Source organism: Ctenocephalides felis, unplaced genomic scaffold (assembly GCF_003426905.1).
Source record: "Ctenocephalides felis isolate EL2017-DRISC unplaced genomic scaffold, ASM342690v1 CF-g0.4_SCAFFOLD_01979, whole genome shotgun sequence".
NCBI classification, from domain to species: domain Eukaryota; kingdom Metazoa; phylum Arthropoda; class Insecta; order Siphonaptera; family Pulicidae; genus Ctenocephalides; species Ctenocephalides felis.
The window spans coordinates 1-16,783 of NW_020538133.1; the positions used below are offsets into that span (position 1 = coordinate 1).

Consider the following 16,783-nt stretch of genomic DNA (forward strand, 5'->3'; position numbering starts at 1 on the left):
AAGGCAGGTCTAGCCGTTCCGAAGATATGGGACAAAAAGTGCTAAAAACGGTGACTCAGTTTCTAAGAGAACGGAGAATTTGATTTGATTTGTATTAGCAAGATGAACTGATCAAATTTTCATGAAGGCAGGTCTAGCGGTTTCGGAGATCTAGTAAAAAAAGTAAAAATAAATGCCATTTGGCGGTCAAAAATGATCATTAGACATATGCACATCAATTTATCAGATATTTTATAGAGATTTTAACAATAAGTATAAACTTTGTTTACATCACTATGAGTTCCGTACCAATGTTTATCCGTTAGACGGCGACGCGGCGCTTACGCGCTTCGATATTTCGTCTATATGCAGTTAAAGCATTACGATTGCTTTGAAAAAAAGTTCAGAATTTCCAAGATATTTCAAAATAAATTTTTCTACAAAAAGTCTTTTTTCTTTCAAAAAAAAGTAAATTTTTGTCAAAAATTTATAGTTTCTAAAAAATCTAATTTTTTCAGAGTAAATTTTTGTCAAAAATGTTACTCTTTTAAAAAAAAACGGAAAGTTCCAGCAATGTGCAAGGAACAATGCCATGCGCCCCACTAGTTTCTCAAAAAAATCGTTTCGTCAACACAAGCTTTGTGAAACATTCAAAACAAATGCTTATTTTTCTCAAAAACTGCAATTTTTTGCTCATTTAGCACCGTATCTCCAAAACGGCTGGGCCTACCTTTGCCAAAAACTAATCACCACTTCTCCCTAACATTACGAATTGAATGTTTTTTTGAATCATTCCAATCAGATACTCCGTTCTCTCAAAAACTCGATTTCTATTTTCTGCACTCTGCTCTTTATCTCCGTAACTGCTGACCTGCCTTTGCCAAAAACTAATCAACACATCTCCCTATCAATAGGAATCGAATGTTTTTTGAATCATTCAAATCGGTTGAACTGCGCGTCCGAAAACGTGGACGAAAAATTGTATCCCTACATACATACACATACCCCTAAGTCTGTTTTTACACGGTAGATTGCTTCCAGAAGAAGCCGTGTAAAAAAAAAACGTGTAAAAAAAAAGACATTGATCTTATACAAAAATGGGTGATTTGTTCCTAATCTCTAAAACCTATTAAAATTAAATTAAATTATTATTATTATAATTATAATTAAATTAAATTATTATTATTATTATTATTATAATTATTAAATTAAAACGCGCTAAAGGCGAATTCACTTAAATCTTTAAGCTAGTGTTCGCAAACTGTCGATACTATTGATGGTTTCAGACTTTTTTCTTTCATAAATACTTTTTTGTGATATGAATATACTTCGCAAAAATTAAATTTGACAAAAAAATTGAAGCACATAAAATTTCAAATCGTGCTAAATGGAATAAAATCGTGTAAAAAAATTAAAAATATTCAATTTTCAAACCGTGTTATATCAAAATCGTGTACAAAAAGACCGTGTAAAAACAGACTTAGGTGTACACACATTCTGAGGTATGCCAAAATGTTCAGAAATCTTCAAAACGTGAAGAAATGTAAAAAATTTCAATTTCGATTTTTGGACGATTACAATAACTTATCCTACGGAATTGATCTCAAACGATTCAGAATGGAACGCCGAGAAAACATAAAATTACCAAAACGGATTTTCTGCCTCAGCTAAAACCTCTCCTTCGGGAAGTTACACAAACAACTGACCTGTTACCTATAAATAGTACCTACAACCACTCACACACCCATTATACTATTTTAATTCCCTCAAAGGTTTCCATTTCCAAATTCACCTCGACAATTCGTGTGATGTTTTCATGTACCGTGAAGCGTAAAGAAATGTTATTCCGGGCGGCCGACTTCTTCTTGGGAACAACTCGCTATATACTATAATACTTTACGAAACGAATAAATAAACTAACTTTTGCGAAGGAACAAAGGACCAGTCGTTGGTGTTATTTAAAGGAATGATGATGATGATGTTGATGTTTCACCAGAAACCATTTGGAACGGTTCAAAGTTAATTTGCAGCCGTAAAACGCTTTTATAACTACAGACTGCTGCTACAGCAGTTAAACACAAAATGAGAAAATGGGAAAATGAATCATTTTCTGCTGTATTAATAGATGGTAAAGGATGGAAAATGATAATATATATGTTAATATTGGTAAAAGTATGTGTCTGTGATTTTTTTACTTTTAGTCGAGTTTTTCCCAAAAACTAATGGACCGATTTCAAAAATTTAAAGGTAGTTCGTTATAACTCGATTCAAAATCGATTCAGTAGTTTAGAATGCAATTTCGAAAAAACTGAAAATTATAAAAAAAAATTGCCACTGACCTCCTTTGGTGATACTGAAGGACCTCAGCCTATAATTGTCTTCATCTTCCTCTCCACCTCCACCAGCTCCTGGTACGTCCAGAAATGCTGCTGATTTTCTTTGAGTTGCTAAAAATAAAAAAATACCAAATTTTACAACGACTGTAATATTTATATACATATACACACACATATATATATATATATATATATATATATATATCTTATATATAAAAATGGAGCTCTCGATAAAATGATCCACTAAAACTCGAAAACGTCTAAACCGATTTGGCCAGTCTTAGTCTTGAAAAATTCGTTCCAATCCAGAGATTGCCGGAAAAGTGAGAAATTATTTTAAAATTGCATAGAAACTTTACATTTTCAATTTGAACATCTTTGTAAAAGCGTAATTTGAATAAAACAATGGACGGTGGAAATACGTCAAATGTCAAACTTTTTTGACAGATATTGTTCAATTACGTTTAATAGGATGTTTTACGTGAATATTATTTAATTATGATTAAATTGTAGTAAGTAGTTTTGTTTGTAGTTTTATTTGTACACAAAAACGTTAGTAAACGGGCCGCAAGTGTTACTAGAAACTCAAAATATCAACTTTTTTGAAATGTTAATATAAAAATGCACTTTTTGGCATATTTTTCTCAAACACGGTGCTCTGAAAGACCTCATTTGTATAATTATATACACATTGGTATTCATACAACATTTTCTAGGTTATATTATTTTTTATTTATGTTATTTAAATTCAGAACCTAAATTTGGTATCGATTTCGTCGAATAACATTTTCCAGAATTTATCGAAGAATAGGTAGTAATATATGAAGGTCCGGGGTTAAAAAGGTTCATCAGAGATGTCTCGAAAACCAATAAAGTTAAGCATTGTTTAACAACAATATTTGAAAGTAGAGGAAAAAAGATGTATAACCAGCTATAACCTAGATTCTCATGACTTTGTTATCGGGAGATAAACGGTATTTTTTGAAAATCCATAGTTAAAGTATTTTCTTCCGTTGGTAGTTTTTTAGCATTAGTTAAAAATGTAATTATTTTGTAAAATACCTTTAAAATAAAATAAGACATTAAACCTGTTTGCCACCTGGCCGTTCCAAGTTATAGACTAAAAAGATCTAGATAACGAATTTTTGAAAAAAATCAAAAAAGCACATTTCTAGAATGATGAAGTAGCTGGCAGTTTTACAGAACGTATACAGATAATTGTTCGTTTGAAATGTATTATTGGTTGTGATATAATTGATTTGATTTTCACGATATAGTTTATATTTGCTCAAAGTCAAATTGGACCTTTGTGCCTCGCCCTGCTCTACATTTATAGCTTTTATTAAATTTACTTTATTTCATCGAATGTTACTTGAAAGTTTTCAAAAACCAGGTCAAAGAAGAAATACTTGATTAATTTTCTATCTCTCCTCGCAGAAATTTGAAAATTTTGTATAAGCCCAGTAGTATTATTTACAATTATACACAAAATCCAGAATCCAAAAAGAATCTGAAAAACTTGAAACGTAATCAATAAGTCGAAAGACCAAAAAAGACTTGGATGGATTATACTATGTTTTCTATAGAAAGTGTATAAATCTTCCAGTTTGATTGTATTAACAAAATATAGACAAATGGGGTTTATTGTTTTTATAATACCTCATTGTATTCAAAGTCTTATACACCAAATTATTAATATTTTTGATTCTCTAGAAATTGTTTAGAATATATCTTACTTATCAAAACAACGTCTGCCGGGTCAGCTAGTATATTATATATATATATATATATATATATATATATAGATATATATGTATAGCTGTGTGTTTATAAAACCGCATCCTTTATTATCCTCTGCACATAAATATGCATCTTCCGACAGTATTCTGCATTTTCATTTAATTCCTTTTACATTCTACCACCATCCCTTCTATTCATTATTCAAATGAATGTAAATAAAAATTCTAGAGCATACAATAATTACATGAAATGCATTTTTTTATTTCTCATCTACGTTGCGCGTGATGCACCAAACGAGCATAAAAAAAGGTTTTCGTAAAATAATATAGATATCAAGTGTGTGTGTGTGGCAATACGAGTCGGCAATCATTTTTCTAGAGTTCTAAATAAATTTATTAAATTGGTGACTAAATTTAATCAAATCAAGCAATAGCAAGAATACATTGAAAAATTGGTCTTTCTCAATTTATATTCGAAACATAACATTGATGGTGACTTTAATTAATTTTGACAATAATAAAAATAAATTGATAGTTAATGTCAAAATCTATATATTTCAAAAAAACTTCGATAATTAATTTATATATAACTAGACGACCCGACAGGCGTTGTCCTGTACTTATGTTTACAATTCAAAAGTTCCAATCTTTTTTAATGACCTATATTTACCAATTAGTTAAAAATTATTATGTTTTTTTACACTACAGTCTATACCGAAATGTTTATACATCCACCCATATGGATCTAAAATGTAGAACTGCTTTAAATAAACTGATGAATATTTGCTTTTTTGAAAAACATTATAAAACATTTTTTTCTTATAGTTAGTTCTTTTATCGATATCCGACGTTATTTTGAAAAAAATAAAATTATACCAGTGAGAGGGATATCATCCCCCCGGGAAATGGCAACGGAGTCTAAATTATTTTCACTTTTGAACTTGAGAGTAAGATAAACCTAATTTCAAAATTTCATACGAATTGGAGCACAGTAAAAAAATTCAGACCCAAAACGCTCCATTGACTTGAGTGAATATTCCGTTGAAATATGAAAATACTAACGTTTGTACGTGAAAAAGAAAAGGGCTGTTTTTAGGGTTTTCCCGGCAATTATTCGATTTTTTCTTAACGAACATTTTAAAAAAAGAATTGGCGAAATTGGTCCAGGCGTTGTTGAGTTATGCGCTTACCAACACATTTTGCGATTCATTTTTATATTATAGATTATTGTTTTAGTCAACACTTTTCTCTCCTAATTCTCTTGACCACTTATTTGCAACCTTTGCACATTAACTTGCAGTAACTCTAATACACTTTTTTTTCAAACTTTCAAAAAAAAATTTTTTTTTTAAATATTTAATTTTTTTTTATCAAAAACAACATAAATTTTAACTCGAGTTACTAGAGAGTCTCCAATCGAGCGCAAAGGGTTAAATACATATGTCGTTTACCGTGTCGATATGTCTTCTACTCCATTTCTCATAAGGATTATGTGAGGACTATAAAGTATATCATACGCAGGGTTTCCGGAGGAAATGTCCGGTATTTTAACGACAATAAAAATAGCTGCAGTTTATGACTACAGCAAAAGCTTATAGTTGTGGAAAATTAAACGAACGGACGGTCCGTCCGTCTATTGAGATAAACGAGAAATATTGTGTAGGACGAGAAAATATATCAAAGGATAAAAGGTCCTTTTGAACTGCTTGTTTCAAATGAAATATTTGATGTAGTGGAGAGAGATAAAAAAAAATCTTGTTTCTTGAAAAAACTGCTTGATTTGACCGAAAAATGAAATATTTGATGTAGTAGAGAGATGGAAAAAATATTGTTTCTTAAAAAAAACTGCTTGATTTGACCGAATGGGGTCACCATGTAGTAAATTGAGATTTTTTAATGCTGCCTATAACCTAAGTTGGATATAAATGCACATGGCGAGCAAAACAAATTTAAGGAGCACAACTAGTGTGAAATTTTTAATTTTTCCATATTTCGATAGGTTATACCAAAAATAAATAACATACCAAAATTTTAAATCGATATCTTAAATAGTTTTTGAGTCACAGCCATTTAAAGAGTATGTATATAGTATATAGCATAACGATCGTTTTATCTTTAAAAGCGTTTTTCTCGAAACAGCATTTTCCGAATTTGCTACAGCGATTACTCAAAAACAAATGATCCGATCACTATCGATTTTTTTTTTACATGTTCTATATATGGTACTCCGTAAAATCAAATATCGATTTTTTGATCGGATCAAAAATCGAATTTTGGCAGTCCAAAAACGACCAAAATTATGGGTAAAATAAGCCTTTGTTTTAAAAAACGCCGTCATTTTGTCAATTTTTGATTCTTTTTCTTTATAGTAGTTCATTCTGCAGACAATACTATGTAGTTTAACGAAATTTTTTTTTTAAATTTCATCCACGTAGAAGGCCGGAATCACTGCAGCAGTGAAGGGCTTTTTTTGTCGCGCCGTTGGAGATCGACGATAACTTGAGAAATATTTAATTTTTTTCTTCAAAAATTTTACTATGTATTCTTAAAACATGTATAAATATATTCCTAAAATTTTAAAATGATTGATGAAGTATTTTTTTTAATATAAATTCCCAAAAATCACCTTTTTTAGGCGGTTACACTAGTAGTGCCCTCAAAATCGGTTCAGTAGTACTTTATAAATATATAAACAATACTGTGGTTATTTATTACTCCCTTACCTGGGTAACCATATCCGTGTTGAACCCTTCTAGTGGAGCCCCTTCTTCTTTGAGGAGGGGTCTCGGTTTCAGTGAGCCTCGGTTCACTGCTATAAAGGTTCCTCTGAAGGGGCTCCTGAAGTTGATGTGAAGATTGCTGTTTTCGCCTTACAGAACGGGGACCCGTCATTCGGGCACTTTGGGTGCGAGTTGCGGGCCTACGTCTGAAAAAAAAATTAGATAGATATAGATAAAATAACGGGTAGTACTGCCCTTGGGCAGGTTCGATTGTAACTCGATTAAGGGAAGAATAAAGTGACTGATTTCCGCTGCTCGAAAATCGGCTACTTTCAATTCGAAACATATTTTTGATTTATATAAGTGAAAATAGACATCGCTATTGCACGATGTTAGGTTGGGTTCGAACCTTCAAACATACGACCCCGTCCACACAAGGCGGTGCGTTTAACCATAATGCCATACATTTATATATGTAGAATCTACTGCATCGCATATGTATTTATTAACTTCCCGTAGGGTAGTTATAGTAATGGGCCGAAAATCGAAAATGAAAATTTTTGCATTTCTCGACGTTTTCAAGGTTTCTGAACATATTTCAGGCATACCTTTGAAAAAATGAATGTGTGTGTGTGTGTACAATTTTATAATGGATACAATTTTCCAGTCACGTTTTCGGGCGCTCGGATCAACCGATTTGAATGGTTTAAAAAACATTCGATCCCTATTGATAGGGAGATGTGCTGATTAGTTTTTGGCAAAGGCAGGTCCAGCCGTTACGGAGATACGGAGCAAAAAGTGCAGAAAATACAAATCGAGTTTTTGAGAGAACGGATCATCCGATTTGAATCATCTAAAAAACATTCAATTTGTAATTATTGGGAGAAGAGGTGATTAGTTTTTGCAAAGACAGGTCCCGCAATTTTGAAGATACAGAGCTAAATGTGCAAAAAATGGCAGTTTTTGAGTGAACTAAGCGTCCGATTTGAACGATCTAAAAAACTTTCTGCTTGTATTGATAAAACAATTGCTTTTGAGAATAAAAAATTATTACATCTTTTTTTATTTTCCATAAAATATTTTTGTAATTTTGGAATAAAAATTCAAAAAATTACCCAGGCTAAGCACAGTCTAAGCAACACTCTGGTACAAATGTTTACCCTGGTGCGTTTAGACTGTTTACGTCGGAGCACTTTTCCAATTTTGTGAAAATTATTGAAAATGTGAAAATTCCGCCAAGTATTAGTGAAAATGTCGCACAGAAATGCGTTTAGACTGTGACTATACGGGAACACTTTTTCAATTCTGTGTAACTTTTATGCAACTATTTTTTTTTTAATTGAATTCGAAATGAAATGACGATTGTTAATGTTCTGGAGATAAATTGATTTAAGATTTACATTTAATTTACTCAGATATAACAAGATAGCAAAAGTAATGAAAGTTACAGTATTTGTAATAATATATTTGAAAACGTTTAAAATTTCTCGAATATTTAATTACGGTACGGGAAGTTCCAGCAATTTGCCTTAAAGCACGATGCTATACACCACTAGTTTATTCATGAGATTTTATTGAAAAGACGTGCGTTATTACGCAACACGCTTACAGAACACATTAACACTTTAAAAGCTCAATATAGATATTTTTAACCCGATTGTACTGCATTTTGAAGAAAATTTATACAAAGAACGAATTTGCAAAGGAACTTAATTAAGCATTTATAACAATAGAACTATAAACAAACGCAATGATCTCAGTACAATGTGCGATGCAAGCAGCTGTTTTTTTAGATATTAATAAGTGTTCAAGAAATTTTATTTTTATTTTTTTTCAATCAAGTACCTTCTGTTAGGTGTGCTGGAACCTTCGGGTGTGTTCGAACCCGAAGGGGCTGTGAGAACCGCTTCCATAGAGGAGCCTGGAGCACATATCGACATACTCCGGCTCTGCTTATAGGCAGGATTTGAATCTGTCCCTGACATTTTGTATCCTGAAAAAAAAAATTGAAAAAATAGAATATTATAGTTCTTTACATGAAATGCAGTTTACTATTTGACACATAAAGAACAATAACCAAAATGTAACATTTCAGCAATTGTTTCCAGTAATTCGAACATAAGATCACCGTTTAGTAGTATTCATTTTTCTTCTCCATCAGATATTTTTAGTATATTTTTTTTTGTTAGTTAGTAGAGTTCTTTTTCGTGGGTATATTTCTATTCCATTTTATGATTGTGATGATACATCACTCATTCCCTATCCATCCAATTCGAAATTGTGTCTGAATAATTAAAATCATATCCCCATGTTCCATTTTCAACTTGTCGATCCGTGCGATTCGCAAAACAAATAACTTTTAATTGTATTATTAAAGAAAATAGACGGAGCGCCAGCGACTTTGACAAATGGTAATAAATAAATATGTGCTGAAAGGCAGCTTCGTCTACAAATTAGTATGAATTTTTCATCCTTGTATAAGATTAATTATATAAGCAAAAAATTTACCTACTAATTAGTAGAATGAGTGTTATTTTAAAAAAATGTAAAAAAATGTGTCGTAATAATGGTGCGCCCAAAAACGTGACTGGAAATTTGTATCCATACATACATACATACACACACAACCATTTTTCTGAGGTATGCCAAAACGTTCAGAAACCTTCAAAACATCGAGAAATGTAAAAATTTTCAATTTCGATTTTCTGCCCATTACAATAACTTATCCTACGGGAAGTTAATAAAGACTTATCGAACAATAACAAATTTTAGACAATTTACAACTTTTTCACATAATATAAAACTATAAGACAATTTCAAATCTAATATAACATAATCCACAACAATTCTAGACAATTTACAAATTTAAAAGGTTTACACATTTTTCAGACGACTTATGAAGCTTTCAGAAAATTTACTACAATTTTAGACAATTTAGAACAATTTTAGACAAATTAATACAACTATACTGATCTGGAGAAATTATTAAAGATTTCTCACATAATATTTTTTTTATTCGCAAGATACTGATAATTAGCAAGCTTATAACCTTTAATGATCTGGAGAACCTCCATTATCAAATTTTGGCACTGAAGATTTTTTTAAATGCATTATGCTGATAGTTAGCTATCTTATAATGCATAAAACCCTTAGATAGCTTATAACCCTTAGAATATCAATTGTTTTCATATCTCAAACTAAACATTTTCCATAAAAGTTGATGCAAAATCAGAGTTTTTCTTCACAAAGTCTGGAAATAGTGCATTATAGAAAAACTGCATTTGTCAAATTCCAAATTACAAAAAAAAATATTAAAAAAATTTGTTGCAAAATTATCAGAATTACTTTATAAAATTATTTCAGTCAAAACAAAAAAAGCATTTTTTTCTTTAATGTAAGATAATTTTTATAAATTAATTTGTAACAAAATATTTATTTGAATCAAATATTATAAGACGATTTTATAAAAGTTACCAAGTATATATACTTGCCAAAACTAAAGTTTCTTTTTAAATTTTTCAATATAAAATTATTTGTTTTTAGGCATTTGTCAAATTATATAAAAATACTGTAGCAAAAATAAATTTAAGGTCCGTTAGATTAAATATGTATTATCTATTCTATTAATCCAATTTTATTTTAATATTTCTATTCCTTCCTGGGTCGTCAGCTCTCCATCTATATTTGGGATTAATGTTATTTGGAATTTGATTGCATCCGTTGGGAATCAAATCGGAATTCACGACTCGGGTGGAAGATATTTGCATGTTTGATTAAATATTATCGCTTTTGTATCAGACGCCTTTTTCGGAAAACAATTATTATTATTAAATCAACTAGTGGTGTATGACATAAGAAAATAATAGACACTTTTTTTGAAATCGATATTAACTCGATGAATAGGAATAGGAAAACATATTGAGAATTATATGGGGAAAAGTGAAATTATATAGGTTGGTTTGCAAAATTAGTATCGGGGTGTATAAAACAGTTTGTATAGAATTGTAAACTTAAACTAATTTCTGCTAAGCTAATTAAAATAGAGTGTCCGGAATAAATTTTTGGAGTATTTTCAAGATTTGCCAGAAAGTGACCCAGCAAATTTGTACAAAATACATTGGTGTCTTTAAGCGAGTTTTAATCAAAATGTTTGTATCGGAGAATAAAAGTCTGTTTATACAGAATTTCAATATATTTTATCTAGTTTCTATTAAGGTAACTCAAAAAAAATCAAATATAGATTGCCTCACAAAATTTTAAAAAATATCCCTAATATTACCCAGCAAAGTTGTACAATATACATTGGCGACTTCAAATTCATTTTATTCAAAAACTTCCAACCGGGGTATATACATTTGTTTATATAGAATTGCAGTGTATTTTTTATAGTTTCTGCTAAGCTTATTAAAAAAGGGTGCACAGAACAAAAATTTCGAGTAATTTAAAGACTTCTTAAAAAATGTCCCTTATATCACCCAGCAAACTCGTACAATATACATTGGAGGCTTCAAATTAGTTCTACTTAAATTGTTTGTATCGGGGTGTATGAATTAGTTTATTTAAATGTATCAATCGACATTTTTGTCCTGACTCTCAAGATAACAGAGCAACCTGATCTAAAAATAGATATCCAAATAAAATATTTTTTATCCTTGACCAGCGTTTTCAATTCCACCAAAAGTCTTCTTACTTTGTATACAAATCTATAAATAATTTCTCGTAAACTGTTAAAAGCATAAAAGTGGCCCCCGTGTTTAGCTATTATAGCTGGCCAGAAGGCATTAAAACTAAAACTGGCTATAAGTAGAAAGGATAAAATTATAATCAGAAACGAAAAGAGAAAAACCAGGAGAAATATAAAAATTCTCTTAAATCTGCATCATTCTCCTCTAGTAAATTAATCATTAGTACAATCAATCCTTCATTTTTAACTTCCCGCATTTTTTCGTACACGTTTTCGGGCGCACGGATCAACCGATTTGAATGGTTCAAAAAACATTCGATTCCTATTAATAGGGAGATGTGCTGATTAGTTTTTGGCAAAGGCAGGTCCAGCCGTTACGGAGATATGGAGCAAAGAGTGCAGAAAATAGAAATCGAGTTTTTGAGAGAAAGGATCGTCCGATTTGTATGATTCAAAAACATTCAATTCGTAATGACGGGGAAAAGTTGTTATTAGTTTTTGGCAAAGGTAGACCCAGCGGTTTCTGAGATACAGAGCTAAATGTTAAAAAAATGACAGTTTTTGTGAGAATTAAGCGTCCGATTTAAATGATTCAAAAAACTTTCTGCTTATTTCAACTAAATAATTGCTTTTGAAAAAAAAAATTTGTTTCTAATTTTTTTTTTCAAAAAATATTTTTGTAATTTTGGATCAAAAATTCAAAAAATCACCCAGGCTAAGCACAGTCTAAGCGCCACTCTGGTACAAATATTTACCCAAGTGCGTTTATTAAACTGCTACAGTACGTAACTGGAGCACTTTTCCAATTTTGTGAAAACTATTGAAAAATGTGAAAATGCCGCCACGCTAAGCACAGTATAAGTGAAACTATCGTACAGATTTATTTGCAAATGCGTTTAAACTGTGACCATACGGGAGCACTTTTTCAATTTTGTGTAAATCAGGCAACTATTTTTTTGAAATTGATTGAATTTGAAAATGAAATGACGATTGTTAATGTCCTAGAGATAAATTGATTTCTTTATGATTTACATTTGATTATTTGCTCAGGTATAACAAGAAGAAATAATGAAAGTTACAGTATTTGTAATAATATATTTGAGAACGTTTAAAATTTCTCGAATATTTCATTACAGTACGGGAAGTTCCAGCAATTTGCCTTAAGGCACGATGCCATACACCACTAGTTTTCATATACATTGATAACTAGCAGCAGTAGTGTGCTTTGAGGTTGTTACCATCCCCTTAGATTAACCCAATTCCAAAGTTCTATCTATCCACAAAACGTGATAACATCTCTTTGCCCGGAGTACGTAATAGTTCCGGTTTATCCGGTTATCCGGTTATCTGTAGTTCCGGTTAATGGACGGACTGAACGAGGAAGCTTTTATTGCACCATGAACGGATCGACGGATTGTGAATTATCGCAAACGAGTACGGAAAAATATAAAAAAAGAGGAAAATGGATGAAAAATCCATTGGAAATACTTGTGTAGAATAATGTCGGTTTGTTTTATAAATCGGAATTAAATGATAGAAATTAATAAAACACCAAACAACAACATAAAATTACAAAAACGATAAACAAAACAAAAAATTTCTAGAGAGTTTTATAAAACAGTGCTCTAAAAGATTCTCAAAAGAATGTTAAGACGTTCCCGAAAGCCCTCAGAGGTTTTTGGAAGTCGACATAAGACAAAAGAACTCTTACGAATAATCAGAAGTTCTAAAAGTTCTCAAACGTTCTTAAGAAACAAAAGTTTTCAAGAGCACTTAAGAGTTCTCAATAGCCCTCAGAATTCCTCAAAAACCCTCAGAAGTTCTCAAAAGCTTTCATAAGATTTCAAAAATACTTAAAAGTTCGTTGGAAGTCTCAAAAAATCTTAAGAACACCTAAGAGATGTCAAGTACCTTTGGAAGTTCTCAAGAACCTTCGGATGTTCTCAAGAATACTCAGATGTTCTCGACAATACCCATATATTCTCAAGAATCCTAAGACGTTCTTAAAAGCCGTTATACGATTTTAAAAGTTCGAAATTTATCTTAAACGTTATTAAAGGATTTCATGAGATATCAAGAACACTTAAGAGTTTTCAAGAGTTCTCAAGAGCTCCTCAGAATTTCTCATGGTCCTTCAGAAGTTTTCAAAGGCTCTTAAAAGATCTTAGGGGCTTTAAAAAGATCTCAAGGGCTTTAAGAAAATCTCAAGGGCTCTCAAAAGTTCTCAAAGGCCTCTAGAAGTTCTCAAGGGTCCTCAGAACTTTTCTAGGGACCACAGACGTTCTCAAGGGGCCTCAGATGTACTCTAGGGCCCTCAAACGTTCTCAAGAGCCCTCAGACATTCTCTTGGGCCCTCAGACGTTTTTTAGGGCCCTCAAAAGTTCTCAAGGGACCTCAGACGTTCTCTAGGGCCCTCAGTAGTTTTCTAGGGCCCTCGAAAGTTTTCAAGGGCCCTCAAAGGTTCTCAAGGACTTTGAGAAGATCTCAAGAGCTCTCAGAAAATAGGCCCTTCAGAAGCCCTCAAAAGTCCTAAAATGGTCTCCTCAAAACTAATAAACCCAGAAATTTCAAGAACTCAAATTCAATAAAGCTTCCAAATGTTCTCAAAGGTACTGTTGACAAGTTCTGAAGATGATTTCTCAAGACTTTCCAAAGATCTCTCGTAAATTTGCAAGATAACTCTCATGAGTTCTGAAAAGCACTAAATTGTTCTCTTAAAACTTCACAAGTTTTCTCAAGAATGGCCCCTAACATATTTAAATGCCATTAAATGCTCTCAAGAGTTTTTAGGAGTTATCAAAAGCATTCAAAGTTTCTACTGCAAATTTGAGTGTGTCCTAAAGTTCTCAAGTTCCCTCAAAAGTACTCAAGATTCCTCAAATCCTCTCAAGAGTACTCAAAAGTATTCCATAACAGTACTCAAGATTTCTCACAAGTTCTCAAGATCCTTTACGAGATCTCAAGATCTCTCTCAAATTTTCAAGATCTTTAATAAGTTCTTAATATACCTCGCAAATTTTCAAGATCTTTTGCAAACTCTCAAGATTCGAGTTTTAAAGAATTCTTGAGATCCCTCGCAAATTCTCGACATCTTTCATGAGCTCTTAAGAGTGTACTTGAGTCTTCTCAAGAGTGCCTCAAGTGCTCTCAAAAGTATACAAGCGTTCTCAAAGGTACTCAAGACTTCAAGAGTGTTCTCAAGCGCTTCTAAGGCCCACAAGAAGTACTAAGAATGTACAAAAGCCAATTCCAGGAATATAACATAAATTATTATTACCCCCGGTCTCCTCTAAATTTAAACCCGGTCCAAAGCCATTAAACTCAACTGAGAACACCTAAAGCTAACTTCTTGACGATCAAACGGTCGATTGAGCATTGAACATACATCGGCCGGTCGTTTTAGAAATCGTAAATCGTATTTTCGGATTTTATAACATAAAGGTGTAAAACGCCTCTTAATGCTTTTCGCCTTGTCGTAAAATCTAAATCAACAATTTACTAAAAAAGAACTAAGCCAACCAACTTGGAACTTTGAAGTCGGAAATAGACTCTTGAAGAGAAAAAGATGACGGTATATATAAACCAAATGGTTCGGTAAAACTCGAAAACGGCTAAACCGATTTGGCCAGTCTTAGTCTTGAAAAATTCGTTCCAATCCAGAGATGGTCGGGAAGGTGAGAAATTATTTTAAACTCGCGTAGAAACTTTAGATTTTTAATTTGAACATTTTTGTGGAAACGTAATTTAAATAAAAGAATGGACGGTGGATAATACGTCAAATGTCAAACGTTTTTGTCAGATACATCATCTCAATTACGTGAATATTATTTAATTATTATTAAATTGTAGTAAGTAGTTTGGTTTGTAGTTTTATTTATACGCAAAAACGTTATTAAACGGGCCGTAAGTGTTACTAGATACTTAAAATATCAACTTTTTTGAAATGTTAAAATGAAAATGCACTTTTTGGCATATTTTTCTCGAACACGGTGCTCTGAAAGATCTCATTTGTATAATTATATACTCATTGGTATTTAAAAAACATTTTCTAGGTTATATTATTTTTTATATATGTTATTTAAATTCAGAACCTAAATTTGGTATCGATCAAAGGGACATTTTGTCGAATAACATTTTCCCAGTTATAATTTCCCAGAATTTATCGAAGAATAAATAGTAATATATAAAGGTCAGGGGTTAAAAAGGTCCACTGCCTATGTGTCAAAAACCAGTAAAGTTAAGCATTGTTTAACAACAATATTTGAAAGTAGAGGGAAAAAGATGTATAATCAGCCATAGTCTTGATTGTCATGACTTTGCTAGCGGGAGATAAACGAAAATCCATAATAAAAGTATTTTCTTCCGTTGTCAGTTTTTTAGCATTAGTTAAAAATGTATTTGTTTTGTAAAATACCTTTACAATTAAAATAAGATATTAATCCTGTTTGCCACCTGGCCGTTGCAAGTTAGTACGCCTATAGGGTAAAAAGGGTTAGATAACAAATTTTTGATAGACGGCAAAAAAGCACTTTTCTACAAGAAGCTGGCAGTTTTACTGAACGTAGTCAGATAATTGTTCATTTCATTTGTAATATGTTATTTGTTGTGATATAATTGGTTTGATTTTTATAACATATTTAATATTTGCTCAAAGTCAAATTGAATCTTTGTGCTTCGTCCTGCTCTACATATATACTTTTTAATAAATTTACTTTAATTCATCAATGTTACTTGAAACTTTTCAAAAACCAGGTCAAAGAAGAAATACTTAATTCATTTTCTATCTATCCTCGCAAAAATTTGAAAATTTTGTATAAGCTCAGTAGTATTATTTACAAAAAGAATCTGAAAAACTTGAAACGTATACTATGGAAAGTGTATAAAACTTCCAATTTGATTGTATTGACAAAATATAGACAAACTAATGGGGTTTATTGTTTTTATGATTTATTTATACCTCATTGTATATAGCAGTCAAATAACACATCCTTATACACTTAAAGTATTAATTTTTTTGATTCTCTAGAAATTGTTTAGAATATACCTTACTTAGGAAAACATTTATATATATATATATATAAATATATATATACTATATATACAGGTAATTTTCAAAGTGTATAAATATATATATATATATATATATATATATATACAGGTAATTTTCAAAGATATAACTAGGAGTTTTGCTCTATTTGCACTGAATATAACTAAATAAGTTAAACAGAAATAACTAAATAACTAAATAACTGCTTGTTTGTTCTGTCGTTGTTATCATTTCGCAAAACTTTGTTGTTCGAGTTGGAAATGGAACAAACAACGAAA

The 16,783-nt window shown here is 31.3% G+C and overlaps 1 protein-coding gene across 1 annotated transcript; it reads right to left on the reverse strand.

Annotated features, from left to right (window-relative positions):
• Positions 1-2,318: 2,318 nt before the first annotated feature.
• LOC113380260 lies at positions 2,319-8,759 on the reverse strand (the record flags this gene model as incomplete). Its single annotated transcript, XM_026619615.1, has 3 exons — positions 8,620-8,759; positions 6,778-6,980; positions 2,319-2,426 (listed from the first exon to the last, which is right to left on the reverse strand). Coding segments are annotated over exons 1-3 (451 nt in total), but the record flags the coding sequence as incomplete, so codon positions are not given.
• Between the last annotated feature and the right edge of the window lie 8,024 nt (positions 8,760-16,783).